The 22,327-nt window shown below is 45.5% G+C and overlaps 1 protein-coding gene across 3 annotated transcripts; it reads right to left on the reverse strand.

The window, feature by feature from the left end:
- Positions 1-1,337: 1,337 nt before the first annotated feature.
- Positions 1,338-20,056, reverse strand: LOC120735057 (nuclear factor 7, brain-like). 3 transcript variants are annotated; one of them, XM_040034234.1, is made up of 4 exons: positions 20,047-20,056; positions 15,892-15,896; positions 2,915-3,034; positions 1,338-2,813 (listed from the first exon to the last, which is right to left on the reverse strand). In XM_040034234.1, exon 4 carries the CDS (start codon positions 2,794-2,796, stop codon positions 1,411-1,413), a length of 1,386 nt encoding a protein of 461 aa, XP_039890168.1. In that variant the 5' UTR covers positions 2,797-2,813; positions 2,915-3,034; positions 15,892-15,896; positions 20,047-20,056; the 3' UTR covers positions 1,338-1,410. The 3 variants fall into 3 exon arrangements, with proteins under 3 accessions (XP_039890168.1, XP_039890169.1, XP_039890166.1); XM_040034235.1 differs by lacking the exons at positions 15,892-15,896; positions 20,047-20,056 and adding an exon at positions 13,972-13,981 and having other exon boundaries at positions 2,915-3,026; XM_040034232.1 differs by lacking the exons at positions 15,892-15,896; positions 20,047-20,056 and adding an exon at positions 13,972-13,981 and having other exon boundaries at positions 2,915-3,042.
- Positions 20,057-22,327: the final 2,271 nt, after the last annotated feature.

The raw sequence follows: 22,327 nt of genomic DNA on the forward strand, positions 1-22,327 counted from the left end.
CGTCTGGTCCTGCCTCGTCTGGTCCTGCCTCGTCTGGTCCTGCGGTTGCCACACCGTCGTCAGAGCTAGCTCGACTGGTTCCGCCTCGCCTCTGCCGGCCGTTTTCCGGGCCTCTAAGTTGGCGTCGTGGCCTTCGGGGACGGCCTCCGGAAAGGGTTCGTCGCCGCCGCTGGCATCGCGGCTGACCTCCGGACCTCCTCAGTGACCACCACTGCCTTCCAAGTGGTCGGCCTCCTGACTGGTTTTGCCTGCGCCGCCGCCGTTGCCGTGTGCACGGCCGGCCTCCAGAACTGTCTTGGTCTTAGTGTTGTCGACCCCCGGGTTGACCCCCTGTACTTTTTTTTCAGACTCTTGTTGAGCTCTGATTTGGTTTTGTTTTTGATCTGTTTTCTTGTGTTCTTGAACTGTTTTCTTGTGTATTTGGACTCTTGTGCTCCTTGTTTTTTGTTTCGGTGCTGAGTAAATGCTGAGTAAACACTGACAAAGCACTGATTGTATCTCTTCTACTTTATCAACGCAGTATCTAAAAACTTTGCACCGTAGTGGTTAAAATCTCATTCTAATAAGAGTTAAAAGCGCATTCGGTTATTAGGTTTATAGGATTATTGAATTATGGTTAACGGTTGGTAGAATTTTTTTTTTTTTTTTTTTTTTTTTTTAAACATTATCTGCCCCCCCCCCCCCCCCAACAAATATTTTCTAGACACGCCACTGGATAAATGAAACAAATTGACAAACAGCAGCAGTTTTTGACGCTTCACACATGTTCATTATCTTCTGATGATCCTGGATGGAGACAAACTACAGATAAGTGTGTTCAGCCCAACTAGTTTATCTCATTACAGCAGTTTGATGTTTCCCTTTGAATCCCCCTGAAGATCCTGACAGTGAAGCACGTACATAATACTCCAGCCTTTCAACTCTGAGCTTATTTAGTTCTATTAATACACTGAAATCTCATTTGTGTCGTGAAGAAAGTCTTTAATCAAACAGAATTCAAAGATCAGAAACATTTCATATATGGAGTTAAACATGAATCATTGTTTCAACAACATATTTATTGTTGTCATAAACAGACAAGAAGACGACAACAAACTGCTCCTCCCATTCAACACATGTCAGTCCATATCCCAGCAAACTAAATCATCTCCATTTACACATCAAATAGAAACATGAACCACTTGTAATGATTAGAAACTTGATAGAATTTCAAATCTAGTTTGGGGAGTCATTCAGTGAGAAACAGTGAAATGATTTTCCATGTGAAAAGGTGGACAGCAGAAACAGAAAGAAACAGTGAGAACTAAAAGAGAAACAAAGAGCTTTGGAACAACGAGGCAGCAGGAGGACAGCTGCAGTTTAACAGCTTCAACTCACTGACAGGAAACAACATTAGAAACATCATCATCCTCAACTCATCTGCTGCACTGACACCTTCAACGGCAACACCTTCACTGTATCATTAGTGCGAATGTATGGAAACAACCTGTGAGTGAAAGTGTGTGTGAAGGTGTGTATGTGTGTGTTAGTATCAGGATCAGAGAACGACAGCTTTCCTCTGTTCCAGTCCAGATTCACTCTGATCCTCTGGAGCTTCTGCTGGAATGAGAGATGAGTGTGAGGAGGTGATTGTGAGATTTTGTAGTATTCATTATCAAACAACCCTATTCTCCAAATTCCAGACAGTTTGTTTCCCTTTCTCTGCCCAGACTCTGCTAACACACCCAGTACCCACAATGTACTGTCTCCAACATCAACATCCCAGCTGTGAGTCCCTGAGTTAAAGCCCTCAGAGCCCAGGACAGCTCTGTAAAAATCAATCCTCTCTGGATTATCAGGAAGTTGCTGCTTCTCTCCTCCTTCAGTCACACTGGTCAGATCTTCAGACAAGATGAGATATGGATTTGCAGTGTTTGGGTCCAGGATGAGAGGAGTGTAGGAGACCATGTCCTTCATGTTGTTCCAGATGTTGAAGGTCAGGTTGCCCAGGTGTTTGGCCTGGTCTATCAGAGCTCCTGAGGGCAGCTGTGGATCATCCAGCAGGGGGCAGCGCTGGACTCTTTCCACTGCAGCCTTTAAGTTGTGCAGGAATGAGACGTCTTCAGCTCTCAGCTCCTCCTCTGTGGCTCTGACTGTGTCTGAAAGAGCTGCCATCTCTCTGCTCAGAGCCTCCATCTTCTCCTTCATCATCCCACTCTTCTGCTCCTCTTCCTCCCTCAGTGCAGCCAGCCTGGCCTCCTCTTCCTCTGCTAGAAACTGGTGAAGCTTCTTGAACTGCTCCTTAATCTGCCTCTCTGTGTGTCGGGCCTGGACCTTAATGTGTTCTGCTGTTTGATCAAACTTCACTTGAACTTCTTCACAAACCTTTAACTTCTTCTTTAAGGGCTCCAGAGTTTCCTGAAGTACCTCCTTGTGTTGTCGTACAGCTTCATCGATGGGTCTGAATCTGTGATTGGTGTGTTTTTCTGAGGCACAGCAGACAACACACACTGGCTGCTGATGGTCCAGACAGAAGAGTTTGAGTTTCTCATATTGCAGACTGCAGAGAGCCTCTGAAGCTCTCTGAACTCTCTCCTGTAAGAACGACTCACACAGGTTCTTTAATGCCAGATTTAAAGGTGGATCATCCCTTGAAGATCTTCTCTTACAAACTGGACACTCGTGTGTTGGTCTCTCTCTCCACCATATCTTCAGACAGTCTTTACAGAAGCTGTGGCTACATGACAGAATAACAGGATCTCTGAAGACCTCCTTACAGACCGGACAGCAGAGATCCTCCTCTGATCTGGAAGCCATTGAGTCTGTGAGTGAAGCTGAAAACAGCAGACAGGAAGTACAGTCAGTCCTGGCTCCCCTCCCTCCTCTACCACCTTCACTGAAACTTCCTTTGAGTCGTGTTTCTGCTCAAACTCACATTCAGTGTGTGGAGCGTCAGCAGCTTGAAGCAGCAGTGTTGGAGTTTTCCACTTTTCTCTCCTGTAGCTGGACTCACTCAGAGGAAGCTGCTAGTTTGTTCTGAGCTCAGTCTGATCGTCTGTGCGTCTCTCTTTACTGAGGACGAAGAACTTCCTGTTTCCTGGTTTGTTGCATTTGAGTGACGTGAGGAGAGGAGAAAAATATTGCTGTTGGACTTTTAACTAAGGTGTGTTTCAATCCTGCCTGCAGCGCAAAAGCTGTAAAACAGTTTTTGTGTCTTTTCACCTCCACAGGTCACAACATGAAACCTGTTGTGAAGTTTATAAAATAAAGTGTCACTCGGTGGTGCAGCTGTTTGTCAGCTTCTATTTTAGACTTTGTTCTTGTTCAGGTTCCCAGCAGTGGGAGTGTAATGCAGTCACACAAACACAGGTGGTGTTAAGGAGGACTCACTTTTTTACAGATAGTGGTGTTATTTCTTGTAACTAAGGGTGTGTTTCACTCCAAAGTTCAGACATTAACCTGCCAGAAGTTGTAAAAGTTACTGATAAAGAGCTTTTATCTCATTTCACATGCAGGTCAGAGCATGAAAGCTGTGATGCAGCAGTTTGAGGAAAATTGCTGCTGATATAAAATATTTTTTTGTTCTTTTACAAAATATATAAAAGAGCAGAAAGAAAAGAAATAAGTGTAAAGAGTGCAGCAAAATGCATGTTTTAGTGTGAGTTGGTTCATCTGATCTGGTTGTGTAAAAGTCACTGCATGACACTGAGTGTTACTTTTGTGTTATTGACACTCATCTCTGACTCAGAGAAACGATTTCTCCCCTGTGATGTTCACACAGTGGTGAGTTACATGTTTGTGGAATTTTCACTGTTTTATAGAATTAAATTTTCTCTTACTTTCTTTTTTCTGTTATTTACTAAAAAATCTCTCAAAGAAATAATGAATTCTCCACATGTGTTTGAAGGTTGCATGCAAATATCATGTGATGTAAAAGTCAAATAACTGCTGATGGAGCAAAACAAGGCCAGATGTTGAGCAGCTGTATTGCTGCATGACATCAGCCCACAGCAGCAGAGACTGTTGAGCCAACATGTGAGAAACAAAGCAACACGCTGAACATCTGAACCACAGCAGGAAGTGCGACTCTTTGTAGAGCTGTGGACAGGAAACACACAGAAGGTCCTGATCAGTAACAGGGTCCAAATACAAACATTTGTTTATCAGCATCTGTATATATGAGCACACAGAGAGCTCAGCTGGACACACACTTCAGTCCTCTATCAAACACAACACACCTGCACAGCTGGACTGTGCTGCTCCACCAGCTGCAGCACAGTCCAGTCTTTACAGTCAGGGAGGGCTTTTAATTTGAAAGGCACCACACAGGAAGTTTCACAGGACCAGAAGAAGAACCAAAGGATGGTCTGTGATTTTAAGGTTACCACACACAGTCCTCTGAGAGCAGCGTGGCCTCCATCTTTGAAACACACCAAGTAAAACACACAAACTCACTGTTTGATTATTGATTGATTGATTTTCAGAGGTAAGTAATTGAAGTTTATTTATTAAGCTCTTTTCACAGCGGTCACAAAGCGCTTCACACTCTGCTAGGCGACAGGAGGGGAGAAACATACACAAGCCCTCTCACGAAATCTGAGTTAATAAAGGGTTTTATTACAAACATTAAACCAAAAACCGACGGGGCTGTTCAACAGACCACCGGGGAAACAATTAACACACAATGAAAAGAACAGGCAAGAATAAAAACTAAGGGTTAACTAAGATAAGCTGGCGGCACACCAAATAAAAGCTAAGGGTTAACTAAGGTGAGCCAGCAAACACAAGACTCTTATAAAACTAAGGTCAGCTGAATATCAGAGGTTACAAACACAGTTCAAATCAAACACAAGACTCTAGTAAAACTAAGGTCAGCTGTATATCAGGTTTAACACAGCAAACAGGTTTAACAAACAACGTTCACATGCAAAGCAGACGAGGAGGCCACTGCATGTTCACTTCAGAGCAGCAGTTCCCCATAGTGTGAAGGCTCTTCAGCCTTTTATACTCCCAGGTGCAGACAATCAGCCAGTCAATTGGTCTTGGAGTGGTCATGGGATCTCCAGGCAGCCAATCGTCCGTGAGGTCTGGCACACTGTGATCTGCATAAAAGAAGGCTGGCACAGGACTCCCAGCAGACAACAGAACAAGTCATACTCACAACCGGGAGAGGCTATCAGCTAGCACATTTTCTGATCCTTTTATATGCCGAATCTCCAAATTGTACTCTTGTAACAGCAAGGCCCATCGCATGAGTCGTCGATTGTGGTTAAACATTCGGCCAAGAAATACAAGTGGATTATGATCAGTGTACACTACAACGGGTAATGTGCCAGACCCCAAGTACACATGGAAGTGCTGAAGAGCTAGCAACAGGGCCAATGTCTCCTTTTCAATGACGGAGTAGTTTACCTGATGCTTGTTAAACTTGCGGGAGAAGTAACAAATGGGGTGGTCCAATCCCTGCAAGTCTTCTTGCAACAGTACTGCCCCAGCCCCAACAGCACTGGCATCAACCTCTAATTTGAATGGACGCGTCAAGTCGGGGGCATTTAACATGGGAGTGTGGCATAGGAGGGCTTTTGGACTTTCAAAGGCATCCTGACACTCATCAGACCATAGGAAATCAACCTTAGGGCTTAGCAGGTTGGTCAACAGCTGGACTATGGAGGAGAAGTTTTTACAGAAGTTCCTGTAATAACCCACCATTCCCAGGAATCTGCGCAACTCCCGCTGGGTGGTAGGCGTGGGATACTCCATAATCACTGCAACCTTGGCGTTAAGAGGTCCTGCCACCTTGGCTTTAAGAGGTCGCACCTGCCCGCGTCCCACCTCTCTGCCCAAATAAGTCACTGTGGTCTTAGCAAATTCATATTTAGCTAGATTGAGGGTTAAAGAAGCCTGAGCTAAACGGTAGAATACTTGGCGCAGAGTGTACAAATTCAAATTTTCAAATTCAAATTTTATTTGTCACGTACACAGTCATACACAGTACGATATGTAGTGAAATGCTTGGACAACTGCTCGTGACCTAAAGAAAACAAAAAAAGGAAAGGCTATGAATAAGATAGGAAATAAATATGAAAAATTAAAAAGGGTAAATTTAACTAGGAAGGAATAAAATATAAATTAAGGTTAAAAAGGAAATAACTGTACAACACAAATTAGAATGAAGGGTAAATTTAACTGGGAAGAATAAGATAAAATATATAAATTAAAGTTGAAAATAAAATAACTGTACAACAAAATACACAATATAGAACTATATAAGAATGTATGAAGAAATCTAAATATAAATAAATAAATATATACACAATAACAGCAGCTGTACAAGTATTAACCGGAAATGAAGAATATAGTGACCAGTGTTGTGCAAAAACAAAGTCCAGAAAGTCCAGTGTGTGTGTAAGAACCATATGTGTGGGTCAGTACTGTGTGGTGGTGTGATTGAGAGACCGTATCGCCTGCGGGAAGAAGCTCCTCCTCAGTCTCTCTGTGTTGGTCTTCAGGGAGCGGAATCGCTTTCCTGACCTCAACAGAGAGAACAGTCTGTTGTTGGGATGGCTGAGGTCCTTCACGATCTTCCTGGCCTTGGTCCAGCACCGCCTGCTGTAGATTGAGTGCAGGTCAGGGAGCTCGGAGCGGATGGTGCGCTCAGCTGACCGCACAACCCTCTGTAGAGCTCGTCTGTCCTGCATGGTGCTGTTCCCGAACCAGGTTAAGATGTTTCCTGCCAGGATGCTCTCTATGGTGCACGAGTAAAAGTTCCTGAGCACCTTGGAGGGCAGTTGGAAGTCTCTCAAGCGTCTGAGGTGGTAGAGACGCTGTCGGGCCTTTTTCACCACGGTGTTGATGTGACAGGACCATGACAGGTCCTGCGTGATGTGAACTCCGAGGTATTTGAAGCTGTCCACTCTCTCCACTGGGCACTCGTTGATGACGGGGGTCTGGTAGTTCCTCTCCTGCTTAGTGCTGAAGTCCACTATCAGCTCCTTTGTCTTACTGACGTTTAGAAGGAGGTTGTTCCTCTGGCACCAGTTCTCCAGATTCCTAATCTCCTTCAGGTAGGCCGTCTCGTTGTTATCAGAGATCAGGCCCACCACGACGGTGTCGTCAGCAAACTTGATGATGGTGGTGGAGCTGGTAGTGGCCACACAGTCATATGTGTACAAAGAGTACAGCAGGGGGCTCAGAACACACCCCTGGGGGGCTCCAGTGCTGAGAGTGGTGGAGGCTGAGACATGTCCGCCCATCCTTACTGCCTGTGGTCTGCCAGTTAGGAAGTTGGAGATCCACTGACACATAGATGAGCTGAGTCCCAGATGCTCCAGCTTGGTGGTGAGTGTGGAGGGAATTATGGTGTTAAATGCAGAGCTGTAGTCTATGAAGAGCATTTTAACATAATTCCCCCTTCTAGTGTCCAAGTGAGTGAGTGATGTGTGGAGGAGATGAGAGATGGCATCGTCTGTGGAACGATTTGGACGGTAAGCGAACTGTAGTGGGTCCAGTGTGTCTGGTAGTGAAGAAATGATGAAGTCTCTGACCAGGCGTTCAAAGCACTTCATCACTACTGAGGTGAGGGCTACAGGGCGATAGTCATTGAGAGAAGCAGGGTGGGGTTTCTTCGGGACAGGAACAATGATGGACTCTTTGAAGCATGTGGGGATCACCGACTGAGATAAAGAGATGTTGAATATCTCAGTGAACACAGGAGCTAGCTGGTATGCGCAGTCTCTTAGGATACGACCTGGGATGCCGTCTGGTCCTGCTGCTTTCCTGGTGTTCACTCTCTTGAAGGCTCTCCTTACTTCATGCTCGGAGATGACGAGCACGTTTCCGGTGCTGGCAGCATCTTCCTGTCTGCAGCCGTTAGCGCCGCTAACACTAGCATTGTTGGAGTCCTTAGCTGCAGCCTCGAAGCGAGCATAGAAAGTGTTCAGCTCGTCTGCCAGAGTCACGGCCGCGTTCGTCATACCGGTTGTTGGTGCTTTATAGTCCGTTATTGTCCTTAGTCCCCGCCACAGGCTCCTAGAGTCACTCTGTTGGAGTTGTGACTCTAGTTTCCTCCCGTAGCGCTGCTTCGCCTCTTTCACCGCCCTCCGCACGTTATATGACGCGGCTTTGTACGGGTCCATGTCCCCCGTCATGAGTCCCGTGTTGTAGGCAGCGGTGCGGGATCTCAGAGCGTCGCGGATGGTTTTATCCACCCACGGCTTCTGGTTGGGAAACGTTGTGATAGTCTTTGTCTCCATGGTATCATCCGCTAGTTTCCCGATGAATCCCACAACCGCTTCCGTAAACACGTTGACGTCATCGTCGGAGCTGTTCCTGAACATGCCCCAGTCTGCGTCATCGAGTGCGTCCTGTAACGCGGCCACCGATTGGTCCGTCCAGCGCGCGACCTTCCTCTGAACCGGAACTTCCTGTTTCAGCCTTTGTTTGTATTTTGGCATGAGGAAAATGGCGGCGTGATCAGATTTGCCAAACGGGGGGCGGGATTGTGCCTTGTAGCCGTCCTTGACCGTAGTGTAGCAGTGGTCCAGTGTCCTTTCACCCCTGGTGGGGCAGGTGATGTGTTGATAAAAGTTCGGCGCTGCGCGTTTGAGGTTGGCGCTATTAAAGTCCCCCGTCACAATAAGCGCAGCGTCCCGGTGTTGTGTCTGGTGCTGTGTGAGTGCCTCATGCAGCTCGCATAAGGCGGTGACCGTGTCCGCTTGTGGTGGAATATAAACGGCACTTACAATGACCGATGTAAATTCCCGAGGTAGATAAAAAGGACGACACATGATGGACAGTAGTTCCAGATTTGGTGTGCAGGAGCGTGTGAGAGGAACAACGTTCGCACTGTTGCACCAGTTGTTGTTCACCATTAAACACACGCCGCCTCCCCTTGACTTCCCCGAGTCCCGTGTCCTGTCCATGCGGTGAACCGAGAAGAACTCGGCCGGCTGGATGGCGTGGTCCGGCACCGCTGGGTTCAGCCATGTCTCGGTGAAGCAGAGGAGATTGCAGTCCCGAATGTCTCTCTGGAACTTTATCCTGGCCCTGAGGTCGTCAAGCTTGTTCTCCAGTGACTGGACGTTGGCGAGCAGGATGCTAGGCAGAGGTGTGCGGTGTGCACGAGCTCTCAGCCTGTTCCTGACGCCGGCTCGCTTCCCTCTAGGCCGCCGTCGCTTCCCTTTGTTCTCCCTCGAGATCTCACTCGGCCAGCTCGGATCCGGAGTTAAAAACTTCGAATTGTGAGTACATTGTATACCAATAGAAACAAGAGTGTCACTGTCATACCTAATGTACCCAATGGTGATGATTTTGCCGATTTAGAAACGCTGAAAACTAACTTAAAAAACAAAGACAAAGAAAAAGTGGTCGGAGCAGTCGTGACGGCAGCCGACCTCACCGGCGCCATCTTATCTTACAAATGGTCCGACCATGTTTTAGTGTATATAACCAGATCATCTAGGTAAGCACTACAGTTGGAAAGGCCATAGAGGACCATATTCACCAATCTCTGGAATGTCGCGGGTGCATTACACATCCCAAATGCCATGACAGTGTACTGCAAAAAGGTGTCAGGCGTTACAAAAGCTGAAATGGTAGAAGCACGCTTGGTTAAGGGGACTTGCCAATAGCCTTTGAGAAGGTCTAATTTAGTCACGTATTGGGCCATTCCAATACTGTCCACGCAATCCTCAATTCTAGGGAGTGGGTAAGAGTCAGGGACAGTAACGGCGTTTACTTTGCGGAAGTCAGTGATAAAACGAGGTGAACCATCTGGCTTCGCTTCTAGCAAGCATGGTGAGCTCCAGTGGCTCTGACTGGGCTCTGCCAAACCATGTTGTAGCAGGTACTCAGTTTCTTGCTTCATCAACAAACATTTGGTGGGATTTACGCGATAATGGTGTTGTTTGATGGGCTTTGCATTTTGAACATCAATGTCATGTTTTAGCACTGTAGTCCGTGTTGGCACATCGCCAAATAAACAGGGGTACTCATGGACCAAACTAGCTACGTCTTCTTGTTGCTCGGAAGACAGGTGATCAAGCTGACTCCGGAATGATTTTAACACTTCAGAGTTAAGCAAGCAGGGCTTAGAACAACTGGAGTGGTTCCTTTTTAAACCATCACCCTCGTCTGTGCTTTCTACCTCTGAGTGACTGAAGACAGCCACATGAGCACAGCTCCCAGTGGGTTTTGGTTGGGGTCGGGAGTGGTATAACTTTAACATGTTTATATGGCAAACACGGGTTTTGCGTCTTCGATTTGGTGTGCCGATTATGTAATCAGTTTCTCCTACTCTTTCGCGTACCTCATAAGGCCCCTCATACTTAGCAGAAAGAGATGATCCGGGGACAGGCAAGAGAACAAGTACTTCATCTCCTGTCTGGAATTGTCGTTTGACAGCAGCCTTATCATAAGTGCGTTTCATTTTTCCTTGTGAAACAGTGAGGTGCTGCTTAACCAGAGCATTAGCCTGACTCAAACGCTCACGGAAATCTTGCACATACTTGGTCACTCCCACTCTTGGGCTCCCTTCCTGGATCAAAAGTTCCTCTTTTATTGCTTTAAGTGGCCATGAGGCGTGTGGCCAAACACTAGTTCAAAGGGACTGAACCCGAGTGACTCTTGGACGGCTTCGCGAGCAGCAAACAACACAAAGGGAATCCCTTCATCCCAATCCACTTTGGCCTCTAAGCAATACTTGCGGAGCATGGCTTTTAAGGTTTGATGCCACCGCTCTAAAGCTCCTTGGGATTCTGGGTGATAGGCAGAGGACACAACCTGTTTGATTTGTAGGCTTTTAGCTACTTGCTTGAATAATTTAGACTGAAAGTTAGAACCTTGATCTGTTTGGATGACTTTAGGCAGGCCGAACGTAGAAAAAAACTTAGTAAGGGCTCTCACAACTGACCTTGCTGTAATTTTGTGCAGTGGAATAGCCTCAGGGAAACGTGTAGCTGCACACATAATGGTGAGTAAATATTGGTTTCCCGACTTTGTTCTTGGTAGTGGACCTACGCAGTCTACTATGACGTGATCAAATGGTTGATCGACTACTGGGATGGGACATAATGGTGCAGGGGGTATAACCTGATTTGGTTTACCCGCAAGTTGACACACATGGCAACTACGGCAGAAAGCTGCCACATCACATTTCATGCCAGGACAGAAGAAGTGTTTTAATAGTAACTGATACGTTTTTGTGATGCCTAAATGTCCCGACCACTGGCTTTCACGAGCAAGCGCCAGGATCTTTGACCGATACAGCGTGGGTATGACAATCTGCTTAACCTTACTCCAGTCCACACTCCTAGCACCCAATGGAAACCATTGACGCATTAGCACACCTTGTTCTATGAAATAGGCTTGTTGGTCATTCTTAGCTTGCTGGGCAGTTACCACATGCTTAAAACATTGCTGCAACGATTCATCAGCCAACTGGGCCGCCGACAGATTTTCTCTGGTTAAAGGCAGTGGTATTTCTTTTACAGATGGACCAGGCTCCTCAGGGTTTACCAAGTCTGGGGAAGACAAAACATTGTTTTCGTCAGGTAACGCAGCACCCTCCTCAGAAAATGAGGTCATCAACACAGAATCAGCGAGGGTAACGTCGCCATCTTTACGGGCTTGGGCACGAGTAACCACACAGGCTGGGTACAGCTTTAGGGTCACAGAAACATCTGGGGCATCACAACTGAGGGGCTTATCCAGCACCTCCAGACTAGGACGCACTAATCCGCCCGCATTATAATTTCCTAGCAACATGGCCACCCCCTCTATGGGTAAGGTTGGACATACTGTGGCAGGGAAAAATCCCGTAACGAGCTCTGATTTGATATAGACCTGGTGAATGGGTCTGGGAGCATAACCCATCTCTGTTCAATGCAGCACAGCGTTAAATCCGCATGCACTGTCTGCTGAGAAAGGCAAAGCACTAGAAAGGATTAAGGTCTGAGACCCTCCAGTGTCTCTCAATATGCGCACAGATTTTAGATCAGTGGATTTATCAGTTAGTCATACAAAACCATCAAAGATAAATGGGTCAAAACAAGGGTCTGGCACCTTACCACCACAATCAAGCATCTCAGGATGGGACGCCGCTTTCACAAAGGCAACACCTTTGGGTTGCTGAGAATTCACGGTTTTGCGTTTCAGGGCCAAACAGTCCGTAATGACACGTCCCGGTTTATGACAGTAGAAACACTCTCGACTCTCTTTAGAGCCCAAGGGTTTAACAGTGCAAGCCTGCTGCGCAGCACTAAACTGTGACTTCTCTTTAACCAGAAAAGAGGACTTATGGGTGAGCACATACTCATCTGCGAGAACTCCTGCAGTCGCTAAAGTGGTTACTTTCTGCTCATTCAGGTATAACACTATACTCTCTGGAAGACACTTTTTAAAGTCTTCCAGCAACATCAATTCACGCAATGAATCATAATCACTGGCTTTTGCCGCAGAGCACCACTTGTCAAAGAGGATACCTTTTTCCCTGGCAAACTCCACATACGTTTGGGAGGGAAGTTTCCTCTGTAGCCGAAATTTCTGCCTGTATGCTTCTGGAACCAATTCATATGCTTGCAACACAGCTGATTTAACACAAGAATACTCCAAACTGTCTTTTAAGGGAAGCGCAGCTACCACCTCTTGGGCTTTTCCAGTCAGTTTACACTGTAATAAAAGGGGCCAGATCTCACTATGCCACTGCAAAGCACCAGCAATGCGCTCAAATGCTGCAAAATAAGAATCCACTTCAGCCTCTTTAAAAACAGGCACTAAAGAAATGCACTTACTAATGTCATAAGGAGTAGTAGACACGGGGGCAGAACCTGGTCCATCAGCAGAGACAGATGAGGCTCGTGGCTGAGACTCCAGCTCCAGCTTATGCAGCCTCACTGTTTTATCTGCCTCTATTTCCAGCTTTCTGATCTCAAGCTCTAATTGAGCTCGCCTGACTTGAGCCTTCTCCTCGGCCTCCAACTGGAGTCGTGCCAAGCGCACCTTTAGCTGGGCCCCGTCCCGTGAACTTCCAGAGGAAAGGGGATCATAGCGAGGGAGCGTGCGCGGTGTCTTCCCCCGCTCATCTCCCACACTGTCATGACCCGTACCATCTTTATGGTAAAACGCCTCAAATGAGAAAGTTTGACTAGGCTCACCAGAGACCACAGGCACTCCAGGCAGATCAGGGACTTGCATTAGACCAGCCTCCACCAACTCGTGTACTACCCGCGCTTTCAGGTCACTCTTACGGAGTGTTTTAGAGACCTGTAGCTTAAGGTGTTCTGCAATTTGCAGCAATTTGCATTTGCAGCAGCTCTCAAGGAGCACAACAGATGGAGCTTTTAAAAAATCCTCTAAACAAAATGGAGCCGACATGGCGCTCAAAACAGGGAAGAGGGCAGAAGAGAAAAAACCAAAATGGAGCAAAACACACGTTCTCTCTTTCACAAACGGGAATTCTCCTTATGGGGAAAAGGACATCCCGGACGAGCCCCCGCTTATAATAATTGGATTAAATGTTTCTCATTAGAAAGCCTGTAACAGAAACATTTGAACTGCTTTTTAAAGAATCCACAGAGTCGACTAAACATAGTTGTGGAGGCAGACTATTCCACAGCCTTGGTGCCACAGACTGAAAGGCTCTGTCACACTTAGTCTTTAGTCGTGTACAGGGAACAACTAACACATTATGAGTCCATGAACGGAGACAATGAGCAGCATATATTTTGTAAGAAGTTGAGATAAATAATCTAGGACGTGATCATTTAGTGTTCTGTGTGTTAAAACAAGAATTTTGAAACAAATCCTAAAATCTATTGAGAGTGAGATCTCGCAAAAGTTTAAAGTCCACACAGAAACTTAGAAGCAACCACAGCGATGGAGAACACACACCAATGTGAGAGATTCATTTATTTTATTTTGAGCTTGGACTAAACTATAAACACATTTTTAAAACAGTGATTGGCAGTAGACACCATTTTAATATAATTGTGAGACATCTGAAGAGACTTCTTAGTGCAAGGGGACACACTCGTCACAAAGCTACTCTGACCTGGCAGTCTTGGTTGAATTCATTGACAACCAATTGTAGTACTCTGGGCAGCTTACCGATGGATGTACGCTAAATGCAGGGAATGAACTACGGGTAAGGAAAGAGGATGTGCGCTTGGTGATGAAGGAGCTGGATCCTCGAGCAGTTGCCCTGAGGCAAGCAAGACGTCTCAGGCGAAGGAAATTTTTTTCAAAAGAGCCAAACTTCATCTGGCACGTGGACTCATGGATAAACTGAAGCCTTATGGCATCTGTATCAATAAGAGTATTCTTGGTTTCTCGAGAAAAATAATCTGGTTTAATGCCTACATAACAAATAGTAATCCAAAAGTGATGGGGGGGGGGGGAGATTACATAGAAGCGGTGCAGCGTTTAAAGGGCTGCCCTAGAGTTGTGAGGGGCGATCTTGGAACTGAAAATGGCCATGTTGGAGGCTTTCAGCATTTCCTTGTGCCCGTGGCTCCTGACGACACCCTTGCCCTTGTTACCTGGAGGGAGCAAGTACCACCAATCAAAGAATTGAATACTGTTGGCGTTTTCTTTGCAGCCAGTGTTGGAGCCTTATTCACAGATATCAGAGACAACGGGTACTTTGAGAGGAAGTATAGTGAGAGATGAGATCTGGACCAGGTTGAGGGAATGTAGAGACTTGCAGCAAGAAAGAGACACAAGAGGGAGAAGAGGTGGAGAGCAGCAGGAAGTTGATGAAATGAGAATCGTGTAAATTTTATAATTTAGGATTAAGCAATTGGTCGCCATAAGGAAGAGCTCAACAGTCAAGACCAAAGTAACATCTATGTTCAAGATGTTTTACGTGGCATATGAAAACTTAATAATATTGAGTCTTTATAATAAACATTGTCCCCCGGTGAATAAAATAAAGAAAACTGAAAACAAAAACATGGCTAACAAAAGGGATACTGAACATATGTAAGAAAAAGAATTTCCCGTATAAGAAATTTTTAGAACAACAGAAGCTGAACAAACTTAAAAGAAGTATAAGAATAAACTGATAATAATTATGAGAAGCAGCAAAATAAATTACTACAGTAAACTTTTAGATGAAAATAAAAACAAAATGAAAAACGTTGACAATATTAAATAATATTGTAAATAAAGGAACTAAGGGATTTGAATATCCAAATAACTTTCAAATAAAAAACACAATGATCAGTGACATGAAACAAATGGTTTTAATGACTTTTTTCTTTATGTTGGTCTCGGCTTGGCTAAAGAAATTGTAACAAATGGACACCCTCCTAAAACTAAAACTCTAAATGTAGCAAAGTCAATGTTTATGAGGGGAGTAGATGAGCCACGCCAGTAGTAAGGACTAGTGTAAAATATCACAGCATAACAGTAACAGGAGTTAGTGTGTGGAACACTTGTTCAGATGACATTAGGAAAAGTACATCAATACAAAAAATGACTGTTTAAAAATAATAAATTGCATGAATATAGGAAATCATCCTTTCACTGACTGAGTTGTCTCATTGTGATCTATTTAAGCTTTGACCTCATTTTTATAGACCGATTGAAAAGTAACCCAAGCTTAAAGTGTTCCTTCAGGTATTTGTCACATAGATATAAAATAAGCTCAGAGGTTAATCGGGTGTAAACCACAGGATGCTTACTTTATGTAAAAATGTAGTTTGTTGTTGTTTGGGTTTATTAGCTGAAACTGTTTTATGTGAGTATGTTTATGTGTTGAATGTGAGTGTAGACTTTTATATGACTCCAAGATGGCGGCGCGTGAACAACGCGAGGCTCAGTGTCTCTCCAGAATCTGCTATTTAGCGGTTTTTTATCTACTTTTAACCGGATTATTCGTCCAGAATTGCTGTGCGTTGCTGACCTACAGCAGACAAGAGCTTCTGGACATCTGGACTCACAACTCCAACAGTTTTATCGCCGATCTCCGACTCATCCCAGAGATCTCCAGAACACCGGAGGCTGCCCACTCTCCCCGGCCGGGCGGAAGTGCACGCAGACGGCGCCAAGATCGTAAACAAAGGCGAGGTAGGCGCGGAGGGCTACGGGCTAAGCTAAAGCTAACACCACACCGGCTGCCTTTACCCAGTATTTTTCTCGCCAATGTCCATGTTCTCTGGCAAACAAAATGGATGAGATATGGCTCTCCATCACTAACAACAGACGGATTATGGACTCAAATGTCATGTTTTTCACCGAAACATGGCTGAACAACAGCTGCCCGGACAATGTAATCGAGTTAGCAGGACGCCACACACACCGAGCTGACAGGCTAGCAGATGACTCCGGCAAGACCAGAGGTGGAGGTTTGTGCATTTATATTAACAATGCTTGGTGCATGAACACCACTACTAAGAGTCACTGCTCACCTAATGCGGAGTTTTTAATGGTCAAATGCAGACCTTATTATCTCCCCAGAGAACTCACTTCGATCATACTCACTGCCGTGTATATACCCCCCGACGCTAATGCTAGGTTGGCCATGAAAGAACTTTCTGCAGCCATTAACAAACACCAGAATAAACACCCCGAGGCTGCTTTTATTGTTGCTGGCGACTTCAACCACACCAACTTAAAGACAGTCCTCCCCAGATTCCACCAACATGTCTCCTGCCACACCAGAGGAGACAAGACTTTAGACCATGTGTATTCCAACCTGGCTGGAGCCTACAAAGCCACACCCCTCCCCCACATTGGACAATCGGACCATCTCTCCCTGTTCCTCACACCTCGGTATTCACCACTCATCCAACGTGTGAAACCTGCTGTGAGGACAATTAAAGTGTGGCCAGAGGGGACAGACGCAGTGCTCCAGGACAGATTTAAAAACACAGACTGGAATATGTTCACCCACACAGACCTGGACCAGTACGCCTCATCTGTATTGGATTACATCTCCAAAACCACAGACAGTGTCACCACCCAGAAACGGATCACCATGTACCCCAACCAGAAGCCTTGGATGAACCGGGATGTTCGTCTCCTCCTGAAGGCCCGCAACACTGCCTTTAGGTCAGGAGATGCACACGCCTACAGTACAGCCAGGGCTAATCTAAAGAAGGGCATCAAAAAAGCCAAACACCATTACAAAAAGAAGGTAGAAGAACACTTCTCCAACTCCAACCCCCGACGCATGTGGCAAGGACTCCAGACCATCACAGACTACAGGACCACCAAACCCTCCCCCGCATCCTCTGATGTCTCCTTCCTCAACGAGCTCAACAACTTTTATGCTCGTTTTGAGCAAGGGAACCCCACAACCACAACCAAAGCAGACATGACGCCAGACCACCAACCTCTGACTCTCTCCCCCACCGATGTAGGAGCGGTGCTGAGCAGGATCAATGTCCACAAGGCTGCAGGTCCTGATGGCATCCCCGGGCGTGTTCTCAGAGCGTGTTCTGGGGAGCTTGCAGGAGTGCTCACAGACATATTCAATCTGTCCTTGGCCCACGCTGTGGTACCGGCCTGCTTCAAATCCACCTCCATCGTCCCGATACCCAAAAACTCCAACCCATCTTGCCTCAATGATTACCGCCCAGTAGCACTCACCCCCATCATCACTAAGTGCTTAGAGCGACTGGTCCTAGCACACTTCACATCCTGTCTCCCCCCCACCCTGGACCCCCACCAATTCGCATACCGCCAGAACAGGAGCACAGAGGATGCAGTCTCCATCGCAATGCACTCTGTCCTCTCACACCTGGACAACAACAACACCTACGCCAGAATGCTGTTTATAGACTTCAGTTCAGCATTCAATACAATCCACCCCTCACAACTCATCAGGAAACTGACAGACCTGGGCATCAGTTCCCTCATCTGCAAATGGTTACTGGACTTCCTGACCAACCGCCCCCAACATGTCCGGCTGGATAACCACTGCTCATCTACCATCACAATGAACACCGGTGTACCACAAGGCTGTGTGATGAGCCCTTTCCTCTACTCCCTCTTCACCCACGACTGCAGACCTGCTGATGGTTCCAACACCATCATTAAGTTTGCAGATGACACCACGGTGATTGGCCTCATCAGTGACAACGATGAGGCCGCCTACAGGGAGGAGGTGGATCGTCTGGCTGAGTGGTGCGACAGAAACAACCTGCTGCTTAACACCGAGAAGACCAAGGAGCTCATCGTGGACTACAGGAGGAATGCTGACCCACATCCACCCATCCACATTAAGGGGACGGCTGTGGAGCGTGTGAGCAGCTTCAAGTTCCTGGGAGTCCACATCTCCGAGGATCTCACCTGGACGACCAACTGCTCCAAGCTGGTCAAGAAGGCTCACCAGCGCCTCTTCTTCTTGAGGACTCTGAGGAAGAACCACCTGTCCTCAGACATCCTGGTGAACTTCTATCGTTGCACCATCGAGAGCATCCTGACCAACTGTATAACAGTCTGGTATGGGAACTGCTCTGCCTCGGACCGGAAGGCGTTGCAGAGGGTCGTGAAAACTGCCCAGCGCATCGCCGGAGCACCACTTCCTGCCATAAAAGACATCTACAGGAAGCGGTGTCTGAAAAGGGCTGGGAAAATCATCAAAGACCCCAGTCACCCATCGCATGGACTCTTCACCCTCCTGCCCTCTGGGAGGCGCTACAGGAGCCTCCGGACTAAGACCACCAGGTACCGGAACAGCTTCTTCCCCACAGCTGTCAGACTCCTGAACTCTGCCTCCTGACATCTGACCCACGTTAAACTCATGGACTGAACATACACACACCCACAATGGACAACTGTACCCTCAAACACACAATAATAACATGGACTGAACCACCACTCACAACCACTAGCACTTTATATAGCCTCTGTAGAAACTATCTACACCCTCACTTATCTTAACTGCACTACTGTATAGCTCTGTGTAAATAATCATTCTGTACATTCGATAATCTTTAATCCTACAACTGTTTACAACTTGCATAGTTCCCATTTCTGTATAGCTGTATATCTCAGATTCTGTAAAGTTATTTATTTCATATTCTGTATAGTTTTTCATATCTATATCCTGTTCATAGCCTGTACATAGCTTGTACTCACTACAGCCTGTACATACTTATAGTTATAGAATATTCACAACATACTTCATACCGTGTACATTATAACAAACCATAATAGACCCATTTCTGTAATATACTCATATCTATATTATTGCTAATATATATTGTAATATATCTATATCACTAAAGCACTTCTGGATGGATGCAAACTGCATTTCGTTGCCCTGTACCTGTGCATGTGCAATGACAATAAAGTTGAATTCTATTCTATTCTATTCTATTCTATTCTATATAGTTACACCTGTATGGATCATATAATGTTGAATTCTGAATACTGATATGTAATTAATGAAATTTAAAATAAGGGGGTGGTAACTGTCATGGTCCTGAGCCTGCCGACTCAGTGTTTTGTGTTTCCTTATGCTTTTGTTCATTCCGAGTATGTATTCTGTTGTGATTTGCCATTTGTTAGGTTTCTGTTCTTTGCCTGCCTGCTCCCACTTCTCTGTGTTCCCTCTGTCTGTCCATGGTGTTATTGTGTCTACTTATGAGTCAGCCTGTCAAGTTCAGTGTCCTGTCTGGTTCTCTGTCTGTTAGTTTCCTGTTTTATTCTGAAAGTTCATGTCTCATGTCAGTGTGTTCAGTTTTACCACTCCCCCGTCTCGTTAGCCTTATTGCTCCCAGCTGTGTCTCTCTCCTGTGGCCCATTCCCTGATTACTCCCCGTGTATTTAAGCCCTGTGTTTTCCTGTGCTCTCTGTTGTGTCGTCTGTTTAATTCCATGTCAGTCTGCATTATTCTATGTTACCCGGTATTCATTCTGCGTCTCTCTGCCATCTCTCTTTGTGCATTTTGCTCCTCCTCCCGTGAGTGTCTGGTTTAAGTTTTGTTCGTTAGTTTTCCCAGTTTAGGTTCGTTTACTCCCCGCTCTGCTCTTCCTGTTTTTGTCACCTTATCACCGCTGTAAATAAACACTCACTCGCACCCCAGCCAGTACCTGCATTTTGGATCCTTTTTTCATACACCACACGACTGCCCCCAGCCATGACAGTAACAGGAAAAACTGCAAACTTCATTCTACTCCTTTTCTAGCTTAAACATAGTGTAGACAGCGATATTCGTGAAGACTTGACACTTTTCTTGTTATTTCAGTTATATTTGCAAGTTATGTCTCTCTCACACACACATTTCTTAAATGTATGTATTCTCTTTAACAGGATGAGCTGGATGACACTGCACAGTGGACGGCCTAATGTACAGGGAGTGCAGAATTATTAGGCAAATGAGTATTTTGTCCACATCATCCTCTTCATGCATGTTGTCTTACTCCAAGCTGTATAGGCTCGAAAGCCTACTACCAATTAAGCATATTAGGTGATGTGCATCTCTGTAATGAGAAGGGGTGTGGTCTAATGACATCAACACCCTATATCAGGTGTGCATAATTATTAGGCAACGTCCTTTCCTTTGGCAAAATGGGTCAAAAGAAGGACTTGACAGGCTCAGAAAAGTCAAAAATAGTGAGATATCTTGCAGAGGGATGCAGCAGTCTCAAAATTGCAAAGCTTCTGAAGCGTGATCATCGAACAATCAAGCGTTTCATTCAAAATAGTCAACAGGGTCGCAAGAAGTGTGTGGAAAAACCAAGGCGCAAAATAACTGCCCATGAACTGAGAAAAGTCAAGCGTGCAGCTGCCAAGATGCCACTTGCCACCAGTTTGGCCATATTTCAGAGCTGCAACATCACTGGAGTGCCCAAAAGCACAAGGTGTGCAATACTCAGAGACATGGCCAAGGTAAGAAAGGCTGAAAGACGACCACCACTGAACAAGACACACAAGCTGAAACGTCAAGACTGGGCCAAGAAATATCTCAAGACTGGTTTTTCTAAGGTTTTATGGACTGATGAAATGAGAGTGAGTCTTGATGGGCCAGATGGATGGGCCCGTGGCTGGATTGGTAATGGGCAGAGAGCTCCAGTCCGACTCAGACGCCAGCAAGGTGGAGGTGGAGTACTGGTTTGGGCTGGTATCATCAAAGATGAGCTTGTGGGGCCTTTTCGGGTTGAGGATGGAGTCAAGCTCAACTCCCAGTCCTACTGCCAGTTTCTGGAAGACACCTTCTTCAAGCAGTGGTACAGGAAGAAGTCTGCATCCTTCAAGAAAAACATGATTTTCATGCAGGACAATGCTCCATCACACGCGTCCAAGTACTCCACAGCGTGGCTGGCAAGAAAGGGTATAAAAGAAGGAAAACTAATGACATGGCCTCCTTGTTCACCTGATCTGAACCCCATTGAGAACCTGTGGTCCATCATCAAATGTGAGATTTACAAGGAGGGAAAACAGTACACCTCTCTGAACAGTGTCTGGGAGGCTGTGGTTGCTGCTGCACGCAATGTTGATGGTGAACAGATCAAAACACTGACAGAATCCATGGATGGCAGGCTTTTGAGTGTCCTTGCAAAGAAAGGTGGCTATATTGGTCGCTGATTTGTTTTTGTTTTGTTTTTGAATGTCAGAAATGTATATTTGTGAATGTGGAGATGTTATATTGGTTTCACTGGTAAAAATAAATAATTGAAATGGGTATATATTTGTTTTTTGTTAAGTTGCCTAATAATTATGCACAGTAATAGTCACCTGCACACACAGATATCCCCCTAAAATAGCTAAAACTAAAAACAAACTAAAAACTACTTCCAAAAACATTCAGCTTTGATATTAATGAGTTTTTTGGGTTCATTGAGAACATGGTTGTTGTTCAATAATAAAATTATTCCTCAAAAATACAACTTGCCTAATAATTCTGCACTCCCTGTATAGTCTATAACTTAATTATTGTCTGTAGCATGGGATGTATATGAAAAACGTGTATACTTACTGCATTTGAATCATTTTAACCATATGTAACCACCTGGATATGTGTTTGGGGGGAAAAAAAAAGGCTTTGATTTTGCCACCCAATTTGATTTCTTTGCCAGCCTAAGAAAACTTCTCTAGATCCGCCCCTGGAAGCGGGTGAATAAAGTCACCCAGTCACTAGCTGTGCCATTACCCAGCATACATCACTCCCTCCATAAATGCAATAAACGATACAAAAGTAATAGCCTATAATTAATGTATCTGCTGTTTCTCAGGTAGTTGTTTACATTATATAATATATTGTGTTCAGTATACGTCATTATAATGTGATTTCGAAAATGTATAAATATACGGACAACAGGCTCTTCCGCAGCAATCTCTTGTCGTCAATAAACAACGTTTAGGGAGCTCGATAGGTGAAGCAGAGGGAGCCTGACCATGC

This window comes from Simochromis diagramma, unplaced genomic scaffold (assembly GCF_900408965.1).
Source record: "Simochromis diagramma unplaced genomic scaffold, fSimDia1.1 OVJJ01000747.1, whole genome shotgun sequence".
In the NCBI taxonomy this organism is placed as follows: Eukaryota; Metazoa; Chordata; class Actinopteri; order Cichliformes; family Cichlidae; genus Simochromis; species Simochromis diagramma.